We start from the raw sequence: 16324 nt of genomic DNA, 5'->3' as shown, positions 1-16324 counted from the left end.
CAAATAGCATTTTCCACAAAATGATGTGTTCTAAACTGAATGTATCGGTCTTGTGGTATAACAAAATCGCCTTTTGTCGAAGCTGAGCTTGCAAAATAGATCAAACCCTCATATGCTTAAACGCCTTAAGCATATGAATATAGCTTATTAACGTCCGCCGAGTAATTCCAGTGAACCGTTAATCAGACAAAACATGGATGCTTTATTATGTATGCGCCCTCCGTTCATTTTCAACAATGCATGAACGAGTTTATTCGAGGCATCCCCTGGTCGGATACATCGATTCTGCAGGGTCTTTGGGTGTGATCAACAGCTTTCCTGCTGCATTTCTATAAATGTTTCACACGTTTTACGGCGTGATAAACCTAACTAACATCGAATTCAAACCTTTTGTTTACTGCTTTTACCTCCCGACGTGAATATGTGTCGCATTTGAATGTTAAACCGAACATTGGCTTATCCTAATGCTGTGTGTATTTTCCTCTAACGTTCCGTACTTTCTATAAGGGCAGCCCATAAACGAAAGTCTATACATTTTTTTACCAGGATCAATGCTTGTGTCTTTATCGAGCTCTCTGGACGAACTATTAAAGCTATGGGGCAGAGTTGTGCACTGATTGCCTGCCTGCCTGCCTGCATACCATTATAAATGCAATAAGCAATTCAACTGAAAAATTGAAAATAAATGACATATGCAATGGGAAAATGATTGTTTATGATAGCCTGTATACTCCAGTTAGAAAGAGAGGCAGTGTAATGAAAAACATTGCAGCTATTCTGTATGAGTGAATCCTGATCGGTGGATGGTATTTTTCAGGGATTTTTTTTAGGTGTGATGAGACAAAGAAACAAAGGATGCCTTAGAAGAGAGGCTGCTTACAAGCCTGGAATCTGCTTCAAAGCACACCAAATGGATCTATCGCCTCCCCCTGCCTCTTCCAGATCATGATACTTGGCTGAAGCTATTGTCGTATCTTTATGATCCCTCCTCCATCTATGGCGAACTATAGCCATGCAGGGGACCACAACATCTTGCAGAATGTCTCGCCTCTCGCCACTTTCCTCAAACTGACCTCCCTGGGTTTCATCATCGGAGTCGGCGTGGTCGGCAACCTCCTGATCTCCATCCTGCTGGTCAAAGACAAGAGCCTGCACCGCGCGCCCTACTACTTTCTGCTGGACCTGTGCGCCTCGGACATCCTGCGCTCGGCCATCTGCTTCCCCTTCGTCTTCACCTCCGTCAAGAATGGCTCCGCCTGGACGTACGGCACGCTCACCTGCAAAGTGATCGCCTTCCTGGGGGTGCTGTCCTGTTTCCACACCGCCTTCATGCTGTTCTGCGTCAGCGTCACCCGCTACCTGGCCATCGCCCACCACCGCTTCTACACCAAGCGGCTGACCTTCTGGACGTGCCTGGCCGTCATCTGCATGGTGTGGACGCTGTCGGTGGCCATGGCGTTCCCGCCGGTGCTGGACGTGGGGACGTACTCGTTCATCCGCGAGGAGGACCAGTGCACCTTCCAGCACCGCTCTTTCCGAGCCAACGACTCCCTGGGCTTCATGCTCCTGCTGGCCCTCATCCTCCTGGCCACCCAGCTGGTCTACCTCAAGCTCATCTTTTTCGTCCACGACCGGCGGAAGATGAAGCCCGTCCAGTTCGTGCCGGCCGTCAGCCAGAACTGGACGTTCCACGGGCCCGGGGCGAGCGGCCAGGCGGCGGCCAACTGGCTGGCGGGCTTCGGGAGAGGCCCCACCCCGCCCACCCTGCTGGGCATCAGGCAGAACAGCAACGCGGCGGGCCGCCGGCGCCTGCTGGTCCTGGACGAGTTTAAGACTGAGAAGAGGATCAGTAGGATGTTCTACATCATGACGTTCTTCTTCCTCACCCTGTGGGGGCCCTACCTGGTGGCTTGTTACTGGAGGGTGTTCGCCCGGGGGCCCGTAGTCCCCGGGGGTTATCTGACAGCGGCCGTGTGGATGAGTTTCGCCCAGGCGGGGGTCAACCCCTTCATCTGCATCTTCTCCAACAGGGAGCTCAGGCGCTGCTTCAGCACCACACTCCTTTACTGCAGAAAATCCAGGTTACCAAGGGAACCTTACTGCGTTATATGAAGGCTTGGGGTTTGTCGGTTGTTCTTTCTTTCTGTCTCTCTCTCTCTCTCTCTCTCTCTCTCTCCCTGATTGATCTTGATTCTTGATCGGGGGTTCGTCCACGCAGTCGTTGTACAGCTCTCCTCTTCATCCCTCCTGTTTTCTCTTCCTCCTCCTCCTACTCCTCTTCCCTCTCTTTTAGAGGCAGAAGCTGGATTGTCTCACAACCACAATGCTTGGTTTATGTGATAGAACATCAAAGATGGAGGTTGAAGGGAATGAAATAAGCAGGAAGCAGAGAACATCTTCTGTGTTTATGTTCTAGTAAACAACTGCAGTGGAAGGCCATTTAGAAGCAGAGAAGCAAAAAATAAAAAAATGAATCATCGACAAAACAACAAATACAAAGGACTGACCCCCCTTGCTTTGGATATTTTGAAGATAATTCTGTGAGGTATAAAATACAAACAAAAAAAAAGGATGAAGAATTGAAAAAAAATTAAACACAGAAACGATTACCTCTTAAGGAATCACTGGAATTGTTTTACATTTAAAAGTTGCACTAAAAAGAAGATGTAAAGATGCTTTTTTTGATCAACAGTTGCATTGCAAGGACAACTTTTTTTTTTTTCCTCCAAACTAAACACTGAATGCTTTGATTTGCAACAGACTTCACAATCGCTGTAAGTAAAGCAAAACATGTTGGGTGACAAACTGTTGGAATACACCATCACAAGAGGATAAAATTGGTTTTAATGTAAGTGATATCTTTTTCATTTTGGGGGGGGGGGGGAGGGCCTAACGATGGGAATAACGATGTGTGGTTTTGAAGTTGCAACTTTAAACTAGAAATTATTTCTTGTAGTTTTACGATCCATATGTCCCTACTGTCTGACATTGTTATTTTCTTATCACATTTTACTGAAGAAAAATAATAATATGAAATGATGTTTGGAAAAAAACGTTGCTTTTGAGAACAACCTTGTGCTTAAAAAAGACAGTGAAGAAATAGTTAAATGTGTCATTTCCATGTTACCTAAACACTGACATATTGTTACAGTATTGCTGAAAGCCACTCCAGGTGTTCTTGCCTTAATGGTTCTGATATTATTGTCATGTTATTTGGTTGTTGGGTTTTCTCATTCGCTCCTGAAAAGTCCCCAGACACAGAGGGAGAGTGTTCACATCAATGTGAAGTGCATGTTCATTTTAAAAACGCTGGTCCACTTTCATGATTGAGCATCACAGGCCATACACTGAGCAGCCCATTTTTATTCTGCAATGGTTTGCTACACCCCACAGAGTGCTCAGAGCACAGGGAGCTTGTGTGTGTGTGTGTGTGTGTGTGTGTGTGTGTGTATGTATGCGTGCATGCATGTGTGCGTAGTGTGTGTGTGTGTGTGTGTGAGTCCGTGCATGTGTGTGTGTTCGTGTGTGTGCATGTGTGTGCGTGCATACATGCATACGTGCGTAGTGTGAGTGTGAGTGTGTGTGTCTACGGGTGTGTGTGTGTGTGTGCGTGTGTGTGTGTGAGTGTATGCGTGTGGGTGTGCGTGGGTGTGTACCTACAGTATGAATCAGACAACTGTCACTTCAAGACCAGAGCCTTAGTATGAAATCTTGCACAATTTGTAAAAAATTTAAAAGGAAAAAAACATTGAAGGCACACGTCTTGTTTCTACTTTCCCTACATTTGCTCTCTACTGATTGTTTTCAATAACTTACCTTTTCTCTTGTGGCCATTTTAATATTTATTCTGTATTCTTTTTGTATATTATAGATAGATTGTGTATGTGAGTCTTTCATTTTGAAGTCCCGAATGTGAGTACAGTTTAAGTTAGGATTGCATTTGCTGAAAGTTAAATGTGTAATCTGTTGCTTACATTTTTGAAAATAAAATTTTACATTTTGCAAACCTGTTTTTTTCCCCTCTCACTGGCAGAGATGTAATGTTTTATCTGGTTTTTTATCCAAAGACATTCCATGGTGATTTAGAAATCAAAAACCCTAATCTGATGATGGTAATTACAGACACACTACTCTTGATTTCATCTGATCATCTTCGTGACGTTTAAACAACTAAAATCATCTAACCAAGTCAATATGGTACAATATGGTGACATAAACATCGATTGCTGAACATGATGTCAAATCCATCCATTTTATTGTTTAAGACGTTCCACCATCTTCATTCCCAGTCAATCTCTGTACTGTCGATCAACACTGTGTATTGATTGGTATTGAATATGCTGTATGCTTTGTGCTGAAGACCATTCCATTTATTATTATCATTTATCTTACGCTCTTGTGGTAATATTTCTCCAAACATAATTCAATAAGAAAATGACCTTAACCCAGTTGTCTGCAAACACAAAAGATGAGGCTGGAAAGCATAAAAAACCTTTCTGGTAAACAAGCCAGCCAAACACATCTGACCTGAACATCTGTTAACCCATTCAGTGCTGAGCATTACAAAGTTGCCCAAATTGTCAACCTTCTCGAGCGCCATGGGTGATATGCAATTCGGTTGTTAAGTCGTGACGTGTTTCCGGGTCCAAAGTTGGCTGAGGCGCTGTCTTCGAAATGCCTCAGTAATAATAATAATTCATTATATTTGTATAGCGCTTTTCCGAGGCTCAAAGACGCTGACGAATATGAGAAAAACGGGAAAGTGCTGTGTCCCTTGTTGTATGAATAGATCCGAGTCTAAAAAACGATTGAACTGTCATTCTACCGCTGATAGTTGTCCTAGCATGCTATCGTTAGCGCCCATATGATGTTGATAATGTGAGGCTGTTGGGAATACCGGAGACCACACCAGAAACTGCCTGGTTTCCAACACTGTGCTACTTAGCAGTTGGGCAGGGTGTGGTGTTGTTTCAGGTGCATTTTGTCCAATTATTGTCCTCATAATGAAACATATTATTAAACCTAACCTTCCTAACCTAAACCAATCCATTTTAAATAGCGGTTTTCCAGAATAAACTGCAAACAAACAAACAAAACAAAAATCTGTGTTTTTTCATACATCATCTACGAAACAGTAGATGTGAAACTGGAACAGTCCTTCTGCATTATATATAAGTGGTGTCTCGCTGCATAAGAAGAGTCATATGTTGAGTTGTCCAATATGTGCAATTGATGGAATTAGGCCCTCGGATGTTAGCCTATTTCTTCACATCTTAAGTTGACTGCACTTGAATCCCTTATTTCCTTTTATCAGTTCAAGCTGAAAACAAAATGCTGTAAAATAAAATATATAAGTGGTGAGTCATACGTTGAGTTGTCCAATATGTGCAATTGATGGAATTAGGCCCTCGGATGTTAGCCTATTTCTTCACATCTTACGTTGACTGCACTTGAATCCCTTAGTTCCTTTTATCAGTTCAAGCTGAAAACAAAATGCTGGTGGAAATGCAAGGTTTTTACCTCCCTCAAGAAACATTAACAAAAAGAAAGGTTGTTTGATCAGTTGGGATGTGATATTATTTGACTGAATGCCTATTTGCTATGCCAATCGTGTGGTCAGATGAAGGGGGAAAAACTCAACTTTGATGGTGACATTAATGATCTGACAACATGGGGTATTCTTATAATGAATGACAACAACATACCACTCTGAGTATCTCAATCATGATGTTGATGCCAATGGATATAAAAATCCTCTTATTTACAAGTTGATAATTCACCTGCATCTAAATAAATACCATCTGTTGACAGTGTCACGGTCAGGTTTGGCAGTTGAAGATATCATCTCCAGCAACTCTTTGTACAGTGGAGTGTGTTTTTACTTGTAAACAATGCATGCCAAGCCTTAATTAAAGCACACAACGGGTATTTTGTCTCAGAAGCACTCAGGAATGAAAAACAGCCTAGAAAAGAAATGGAACAGAGTTGATGTCTCATCCAGCCTTTGACAAGCAATAACAATACAGCCCATCTCAGCTTCTTCTTCTTCTTCTTCTTCATCTTCATCTTCTTCTTCTTCTTCTTCTTCCTCTTCATCTTCTTCTTCTTCTTCTTCTTCTTCTTCTCCTTCTTCTTCTTCTTCTTCTTGATGAATGAATGATGAATGATGAATGAATGGACTTTATTGTCATTGCTACAGTACAGGTACCAAACAACGAAATTTAGGAGGGGTGGCTCCCCTGGTGTTAGGAAAAAAAAAAAAAAAAAAAAAACTTTTAAAAAAAATCACAAGAAGGGAAGGAGCTGGTTTACATAAATAAAGGCTATGTACACAATCCACTGTACAGATAGACGACTAGGGTTGTCATATTGCACAATAGTATTGTTTCACGTTATTTAAAGTGTCACAGTTTGCAGGCTTGAAATGTACATGTTTGTGCCTCAGCACTACACCTGATTTTTTCAGTCCAGCAGCTGCCATACAATCCGTCCAGACTGTCCAGGGCCCAGAACTTAGGTCTTTGCTGTGTTTAGGGCCTGGACGGCCCTGTGGTAGAAGCTGTTCTTCAGTCTGTTAGTCTTAGCGGCCAGTCTTCTTCTTCATCATCTTCTTCTTCTTCATCTTCTTCTTCTTCATCATCTTCTTCTTCTTCTTCTTCATCTTCTTCTTCTTCTTCTCCTTCTCCTCCTTCTTCTTCTTCTTCTTCTTCTTCTTCTCCTTCTCCTCCTTCTTCTTCTTCTTCTTCTTCTTCTTCTTCATCATCTTCTTCTTCATCTTCTTCTTCTTCATCATCATCTTCTTCTTCTTCTTCTTCTTGTTCTTCTCCTTCTTCTTCTTCTTGTTCTTCTTGTTCTTCATCATCATCATCATCATCATCTTCTTCTTCTTCTTCTTCTCCTTCTTCTTCTTCTTCATCATCTTCTTCTTCTTCTTCATCTTCATCATCATCATCTTCTTATTCTTCATCATCATCATCATCATCTTCATTATCTTCTTCTTCTTCTTCTTCATCATCATCATCATCATCTTCTTCTTCTTCTTCTTGTTCTTCTTCTTCTTGTTCTTCTCCTTCTTCTTCTTCATCTTCTTCTTCATCATCATCATCATCATCATCTTCTTCTTCTTCTTCATCTTCTTCTTCATCATCTTCATCTTCTTCTTCATCATCTTCTTCATCTTCATCATCATCATCATCATCTTCTTCATCATCATCATCATCATCATCATCATCATCTTCTTCTTCTTCTTCTTCTTCTTCTTCTTCCTCATTCTCATCCTTCAAGTGTTGCACAAAGCACACACAGCCTTGTGTGGCCAGCTCCTGATGCGGCTATTCATTGTATGGGGTTTTCTTGTGTGTTATTACCCACAATGCATTGCGCAGGGCACCTAGAGCAGTGGAGGGCTACTCCATTACTTGGTTGTTAGTGGGAGCTGTAAAGCGCGACACGGGGCCACAAGGTCTCTGATTCCATCAGCGTACTTTGTAAAATATCACATACATGGCGAACTGTTATCGATGCGGGTTGGGTCTGCAGCACAGAGGGAGTGGTGGTGTTGTTACTGCTAGTGGTCAGGCAGCGTAGGAGGGGGGTTATTCGTTCCCTACGACAGTATAAGACCACATGCGGGTCTGATGAATGTGAAACTGCAGATCGATACTCTCCTAAAATGGTTAATGCAGAGATCCTTTAATTTTCCTATGAAATGTGTGTGTGTGTGTGTGTGTGTGTGTGTGTACTTCTGTGCATGTGTGTGTGTGTGTGTGTGTGTGTGTGAGTGAGTGTGAGTGAATGGGTGTGTGTGTGTGTGTGTGTTATAAACACTGGAAAATAATACAATCTGTGTCATTGCAGAGATTAATTTCAGGTTTAAAGAGTGGAGATCCTTCTGCTCCATGACAATATATTGTGCATTGTCTCTCACGTGTACTACTAAATGTCTCTCTTTTTTTTTTTTTTACTATTACAATATTAAAACCGCAAGTCCAGATGTTATATCTAATACCAAAACAGCTTGAGTGTCAAAATCCAGTTAGGGACAATCTGCCCTAAAAACGTAGTGGGTGGTTGAATGTAAATGTACCATAATATCGTCTTGTATGAAATGAAAGATTTTCCCTAAGGGTTAGCTTTGGGAAAATGTTACCCTATTTATCTTCAGACTGTCTGATACCTATTAAAGCCAAGTCAGATATACATATGAATACCAATGATCAAACAAAGACGTCTCTCTCTCTCTCTCTCTCTCTCTCTCTCTCTCTATCGTGCATGTGGAGAGATAGAGAAAGATTCCTGTCTGTAATGACCACGCTCGTTTGGGATTCTTCTCTCAGCTATGTTAGCCATACGTCTGGCTTATGAAGATAATATCCCGGCTTTAAATATTAACTGATTAAATTGCGTTAGGAGCTTCAAAGGTTTTTAGCCTTGCATATTTCAACAGCATTTTCCCTCTCCAATGTGGGATTTAAGAGGAGTGACAGAATCATGTTTACAGGGGATACATACATCTAGATGTGACAGTGACTAGGTGGGATTTTAGGTTTGCCACCATCACTCACCCCACGCCTGCCACCGTTCTAAACATGTTTCTTGTTTGTTGGGATTTTTTTATTTTATTGCTTCATGTATTTATTGGCTTCCAGTGTTCTATCTGTGTCTGACTTACTCCCTTATGTGCTTGCCATGGTATACATACAGTACATACAGGACATGGAACAGGACATGGACTTGAACAGCACCTCAGGGAATGGTACCATGACGGTCATTGTGATATTGTATGTTCACTATGCCCTCCACTCTGTCGAGCTGGTTTCAAGGGACTGCCTTTGATTGTAGAAGTGATGTATGGACACTGTCTGCTTTGGAGATGCAGTACCGATAACCCTATGAAGCATTGCTATGATGTTATGACTATGTGTGGAGTATTTGAGTCATGGATATTGCATGTTAGGTTAGAGCTGTGGAGATTAGGGTGTTGGTGTGAGCTATGAAGACAGCCTGCATGTAAGTATTAGATCTGAAGGCTGCCGTATACATGTGGGTTTGTGCTATGGCTGCCGTGACATAGGTTAGAGCAATGTACGACGTGCAGTGTATATATAGGTTTGCGCTATAGGCGATGAGTGGGTTTCAGATGTGTAAGCTCTTTAAGGTTTAATTTACCTCAGTATATCCCACAGGCTATGATGTCCGTTGAGTGTAAAGGGATAATGTAACAGAGGTGGTCGGTTGGGGGTTGAAGGATGGGCAGAGGCGGCTTCTGCCTGCTGTCATACAACACGTGTGTTGAAGTTCTACTGGGTGGAGAGAGAGAGAAACCCTGATGGTTTGGTTTAATCCTCGCCAAGGATTACTACAGTATTTCATGCCAGATTACCGTGCCCCATGATACGCCAAGTGCCGTCCAAACACTGATGGGAAACGGATTTGGCACGACCTCATCTTCATCGTCGTCATCCTAATCCTAAACAATCCTTGTCATCATTGTCGTCATAGGGATACATGGTGATAAATTCATAAATGTGTTGTCTTATGTAATTAGATTGCTGTGAGTATTGATACACAATCATCAGTGCCATTGTTATCATTAATATTATCATCATCATCATTGTCATTGTCGTTGCCATCGTCGTTACAGAATGGAACGTACTGTGATTGTGTTGTGTGTCTTGTCTTACTTCATAGAAGTGAATTATTCGATTATTATCAGGAGATCTGTGGGCAATCCTGTGACTATCGAGTGAGTGAGTGAGTGAGTGAGTGGTCTCTCTGATTGTACAGAGATGATCACTTAAACCACTGGGCCTGTTCCCTCAGTCCAACACACAGACTCACAGTGTGAAACTGAGAGATGTGAAAATATCTAGTCAGCAAAAATGAAAAGGAATATTTAGGTCACATGAAAATTGAATAAGGATCTTTGATTGTAACCCTGTAACCGCCATGCATTCATTCTCCTTCATCTCGCTGTTCATTTGTCGAAATTAGACCAACTGAAGCTGGCATGAGAGACAAGACTGCAAACATTTATATACATGTATATACTGCAAACATTTTCCTAACTGTATGAAATATTTAAAAGCTGCTATTATTACTATTAATTGGGTATTACTGTTGGTATTTAGAGATTTGTATTTCATTTTTATTGACTGCAGGTGAGCAGAAACCTATTTCATACATCTTTCTTATTCTGTGTGTCAAAAGACCAAAACATACACTACATGGCCAAAATGATGTGGACAGCCAACATCACACCCATATGTGCTTGCTCATTCACTGGCTCAAAACCATGGGCATTAATATGGACTTGGTCCCCCCTTTGTGCTATAACAGCCTCCACTATTCTGGGATAGATAGAGATGGAACATGGTTGTGGGGATTTGCTCCCATTCATTCACAAGAGCGTTACTGAGGTCGGGCACTGATGTTGGGCGAGAAGGTCTAGCTCGCAGTCTCCGTTCCAATTAATCTCAAAGTTGTTCGATGGGGTTGAGGTCAGGGCTCGGTACAGGCCAGTCATGTTCTTCCACACCAAACTCGGGCAAACCATGTCATTATGGACCTCGCTTTGTGCATGGGGGGGCATTGTCATGCTCAAACAGGAAAAGGCCTTCTCCATACAATTCTCTAGAATCGCATTGTACGCTGTAGCATTAAGATTTCGGCTGTGGCGTAGGAGGTAGAGCTGCCGTCTAATGATCGCAAGGTTGGCAGATCGGCAGTTCGAGCCCCTGGCTGGCCACATGTCCTTGGGCAAGACACTGAACCCCAAATTGCGTGGGCCGGCGCCTTGCATGGTAGCTTGCCGCCATCGGTGTGTGAATGGGTGAATGAGAGGCCGTTGTAAAGCGCTTTGGATAAAGGCGCTATATAAGTGCAGTCCATTTCCTTTCACTGGAACTAAGGGGCCTTTAGCCCAAACCACGATAAACAGACCAAGGCCAATATTGTGTCCCCATACCTTTGGTTATGTAGTGTATATATTTATAATATGAACAATCCCCTTGTTTCTCATAGAACAGAGCGGTCGGTATCCACAGAGCGAGAAAGGGAATGCGTCAATATGAAAGGAATAGAGCTGAATTCATGTATATGTTATGTATGAAAGATCACAGTGGACTTAGAGGTTAGTCTCTGCTTCTTGGTATCTTTTGCATATTTTGCAACTTTGCCTCTCGGCTTTTCTCACTGTCAGCGCCTGGGAACATATAGCTATGAAACAGCATTCTGCTATGGAAAATAAAGAAGTATTGTACAGTTTGCTTCTTTGCTTTCTCAATTTTAGTGTCTATTCCAATGGGGTTATCGAGTTTTAGCCTGTATAATAACTGTATTGGTGATGTAGTTCATTAATGTTTATATCAATGTTTTAGTGTCACTGCCTCAATCTAAGTGTCCATTCTAACTGTATACAGCTTAAGCCTGTGGACTACCTATACTGTGGTGAAATTATGGTTCAACCTTTATGCTGTATAGTACATGTGTTTTGTTCCTGCTAATTGTGCATGTGTTTGTCGTGATTCTGTGGGCTTTAGAGAGAGTGGGCAAGGGGTATAATTCACTCGTTTCTTGTGTTCAGGACATGCTGTGTCTCTCTCTCTCTCTCTCTCTCCTTTTATTTTTTGGAAACATCTCATTCTTGTGAGTCAGGCCTGTCACATTCACAAAGGCTGAGGTCTGAGTGAGCTAGCTGTGCTCTCGTCTCCTCTGGCCCTGCCGGGCCTGCTCGCCCGCCCACCCGCCCGCCCACCCGCTCGCCCGCCCGCCCGCCCGCCTGCCTGCCTGTCTGCGTACATGTCTAACTTCTAGCTGCTACTTATGAAATTTGAACAGAACAGAACAGAATGGAACCCTGGGATGGGTTCTCACCTCAGCTGACACATATGAAACAATTACCACCACCATGTAAATTCATAATGGGTCGTAATTATAGCACAAGTACTTCGTCATGGTAGATGTAGGAGGTTGAGGGTAGGAAATACGACTAGTTAGCACTGTAAATAAATGCTAAAGAATATAACTATAGTAACTTTTGGATTATTTATATTTCTAATTTGATTATTACAGAGTCTGTCTGTGTCTGTGTCTGTCTGTCTGTCTGTCTGTTTGTCTATGTTCCATTCAACACATCACCATTATACACATGTACTGTAAATGAAAGAAATAATGCTTAATTTAAAATAACCAAATCTCAGGTTTTTTCGGGGGTTTCGCTTGGTTTTGAGAAACTTACCGGCTACAGTGATACCCTCATCAGTCACAATGGAAGAAATGGGGTCACACATGCAACTACGAACAAAGGTTCCAAAATCGCTCAAATTATGTCCATTCTGGTAGACTCAAGCGATACGGAGAGATGTGATCGTTTGGGAAGTTTGTAGTTTCAAGGACGTATTTGAACGCTTTTAGAGCCTTTGGCCCACTCCCATTTCACCCCTTGCCCCTACCACTTAGTGAGGCAGTGAGGCAGGCACACTCCAAAGGTAGTGTTATGGGGAATCTCCCAGAATGCCTTGCGAATCATTGACAATATGGTGGCGAACTGTGAGAGAAAATTATTGTATGTGGGGGACATTTTTCTACATTTGAGATTCAAACTTTGGATGTCTGGGGCAAAGCTATGGAAGCTGATTTCCTGTTTGTGACCACACAATGGAACCGGTTTCTCTGCTTGAAGCTTGACATTGGCTAAGACAACAGACACATTTAAATGATTACAAAGACCTGATTGCCCTCTTTTCTCCCGGAGTGGACTAGGCCATCTGGAGCAGTTTTGGGCTTTTGTGTTTCCCCAGACCCGGTGCTCTGGGACCAGACTGAACCAGTTTGTGGCTATTGTGTTCCTTTTTCACCTTTGTGTCCCTAGGAGAAAGTGGGGGCCGATTCCCCCCTAACCTTCATCCCCATCATCTTCATCCATGTACAAACTCACACCCCTTGCTCATGATTGGTCTAAACCTCACCCGAGGGCGGACCCCTTACCTGTGGAAACCTGATTGTATAAATACTGACATGTAATGAATGATCGTCACTTTTGGGAGGAACTTTGAATCGTTCAGATGCGTCTGACGAACCTGTAAACTTCCTCCTTCTGCAGAAGAATATTAAATATATTTTCTTATACATCTTGAAACGAAACAGGCTGCCATTATTGAATAATTTGCACTTACAGTTGGCGACGAGGAACAGGGAGCGGCTGCGAAGGGTATCCTGTTTTGTCCGCTTTCAGCCATTTTTCAGCTGACGAGCTGTTTTGAGACGGAACTCTCGCGTTTCACCTAGCAAGTGACGCGGTTAGGAGATCCCCTCTATTTTTTTGATTGGCTGAGAGCGGATGATCAGAGCCTTGGCACGCTGTCTACGTAAACACACGAACAAGGGTAAGCCTGTCGATTTTCATTTGTATATGGAACGGTATTTAATCGGAGAAAGATACCCGATTGGAGGGGTCTTTGTTTCCGGGTGCACTTTGTGATGCATGGCTTGTGGCGTTTTTAGACGATTTACATGTTATCATGGCTATAATTGCACCTGGCAAAATCATAAGGCTGCTCTTTTTGTGTATATGATTAGTGGAACTGAAAAGAGGTTTAGTTATATATACGTGTATCTTTCAACGTTGCTGTTATCTGGTTACAGAAAAAGTATTAACCAGAGGGAGTGGCTGCTGACCTGATTGCAGAGAGGGACTAATCAGGGGGAGTTGCTGTTCACCTGGTTACAGAGAGGGCCTAACCAGGGAGAGATTTTTTTTTTTTTACACAGAGGTTTAGTGGAACTGAAAAGAGGTTTAAGTTCTGTGTAAAAGTGGGGAGGTGGAAACACATTTTCAGTACTTATCCATAAAATTCATTGAGCCAACCAGGAGTTCTGAATTTTCCATGTATGAATATAGAGTTTCATTGAGCTAAGCAAAGTTCTGAACTCCATTTTTAATTAGTTAATCAGTGTTAAATACTTCAGTTTTTTCCGTTATCTGTTGACATGTAAAAGGCAGTGCTGATAATTGTATTGTTAAAGTAATTGTTTTCCTTTGAATATATCTTGATTTTGAGTTTAAAATGAGTATAGAACTTTTGAAATTGCTACAGAATCAGGTGCGTCTACAAGCTGCACAAATTAGATTTTATGAAGGACAAGAGAAACGTTCTAGAGAACAGCATGGCCAGCCACAAACAAATTTCAGACAGTGGGGTGATAAGGGTTTTGCATGTTATAATTGTGGGGGCAACCATTCCTACAAATTCTGCCCGACACCACAACAGCAATTTTAGGAAATAGTCTATAATTGTTGTTTCTCCATGTACAGCTCCAGTTTTTTGTATATCTTTGATGGTTTAAGAATGTTCTTGTTTCCCGACACTTTTAGGAACATTGTTGAGTTTTGATTTTTCTTGTTGTGAAAAGAGACCCTAGCGGTTTTTGAGTTTCTGTTTTCTATTTTAAAAACATTTTTTTTGCATTAGGCAAGGTTTTATATTCTCTAACCCAAGTCATGGGGAGCTGCTTTCTTGCGCAGAAAGACCCTGAGAGTTATTTCTATTCTCAAGAAGGTGGGTTTATGTGTGAAACTCTGGGAGAACTGATCACTCTCCATTTTGAGTTTTTTTGCATAAACCTGTCCAAAATGATATAGATCTGTTTGGTATTCATGCATTGTTCAGACCATGATGTATTGAAAAAAGAACCATGTGGCCTGTCGTATCAGAGGCTCATAAAATACTATATTTTTGATTGCTAACTCCCACTAACTCATTAACAATTAACCCTGGTTTTTCTTGTTTTTGAATGATTTTTCAGTAAGTATATTTTGACATCATAAAACATGACACATTTGTTTATGATTTTCAAATCACACGAAAATGTTCTACCGTTTCCTATTTTAATATTAAGATGTTGGTTTGATTAGACATAAAATTCTGTTGCAGTTTTTATTTTATTTTGTTAACTGTCTCCTCAGACAGACCAGTGGTGGCCCTGTATTACTGCAGATACACTTGATTTTTGCCACGGCAAGAATGTGATATATATTTCAGAGTGGAAGCCGTTTTACCAGAATCCAGAGACGGCGTGCTACGCAATATCCAGCCGGATGATTGAGGGATGAACCAGGGCCACCAGAGAGGGAAGCGACGACCAGGGTGCCAGGCCCGACAGAGGAGGAACCAGAGCCACCAGGGTGCCAGGCCCGACAGAGGAGGAACCAGAGCCACCAGGGTGCCAGGCCCGACAGAGAAGGACGCAGCCACCAGGGTGCCAGGCCCGACAGAGAAGGAAGCAGCCACCAGGGTGCCAAACCCGCCGGAAAAGGAAGCAGCCACCAAGGTGCCAAACCCGCCAGAGAGGGAAACAACGCCAGAGTACGAGACCCGGCAGAGAACCACCAAACGACCATCGACGACAGTGTTCCAGTTTCAACAGCCCGGACCACCGAGCCTTCAAATCAGAGCATGGCCGTTTCAAGGAGGAAAGACACATAGTATCATGAGAGATTTTGCTTCGAGGATTAATTACTCTGATTGTTGGATCTGTCAACAGATACCTGTGAGTCCAGCCAGGGTCCAAAGTGTGGACACCTGTACTAGTGAAGATGCTGGTGAATGCCTGCATCATGTTTTCGATAGTGCTAAAGACCACTCCCCAGACCATGTCCAACATGGAAGGAGACAGACGACTGCCTGAACCTCAATGACACTGACAGACAACGACCGATTAGGAAGAGATTGAAGAGCAAGTTTTATATTTTTTTGTCTTGTGTATGATGTACTGTGTTAAATTTTAAGTTTGGTTGTTAATTTTAGAATTTTTGGGGTTGTGATGATTTTTTATTATTCTTTCTCCAAAAATGTTTTGAACCATATTTTTCTAATTGTTTTTGTTTTAAGAGTTTACATCTTAAAAAAGTGTGGAATGTGAGAGAAAATGATTGTATGTGGGGGACATTTTTCTACATTTAAGATTCAAACTTTGGATGTCTGGGGCAAAGCTATGGAAGCTGATTTCCTGTTTGTGACCACACAATGGAACCGGTTTCTCTGCTTGAAGCTTGACATTGGCTAAGACAACAGACACATTTAAATGATTACAAAGACCTGATTGCCCTCTTTTCTCCCGGAGTGGACTAGGCCATCTGGAGCAGTTTTGGGCTTTTGTGTTTCCCCAGACCCGGTGCTCTGGGACCAGACTGAACCAGTTTGTGGCTATTGTGTTCCTTTTTCACCTTTGTGTCCCTAGGAGAAAGTGGGGGCCGATTCCCCCCTAACCTTCATCCCCATCATCTTCATCCATGTACAAACTCACACCCCTTGCTCATGATTGG

At 42.4% G+C, this 16324-nt stretch overlaps 1 protein-coding gene across 1 annotated transcript; it reads left to right on the top strand.

Moving 5' to 3' along the window:
• Window positions 1-978: 978 nt before the first annotated feature.
• On the top strand, window positions 979-2112 carry gpr85 (G protein-coupled receptor 85; the record flags this gene model as incomplete). The annotated part of the gene is made up of 1 exon (XM_080537500.1): window positions 979-2112. One exon carries the CDS (start codon window positions 979-981, stop codon window positions 2110-2112), a length of 1134 nt encoding a protein of 377 aa, XP_080393626.1.
• Between the last annotated feature and the right edge of the window lie 14212 nt (window positions 2113-16324).

The sequence above is a fragment of the Nansenia antarctica genome (genome assembly GCF_963989245.1).
Source record: "Nansenia antarctica genome assembly, chromosome: 8".
NCBI classification, from domain to species: Eukaryota; Metazoa; Chordata; class Actinopteri; order Argentiniformes; family Microstomatidae; genus Nansenia; species Nansenia antarctica.
The sequence above is the reverse complement of the archived record's forward strand: the minus strand, read 5'-3'. Positions and strand labels throughout refer to the sequence as shown.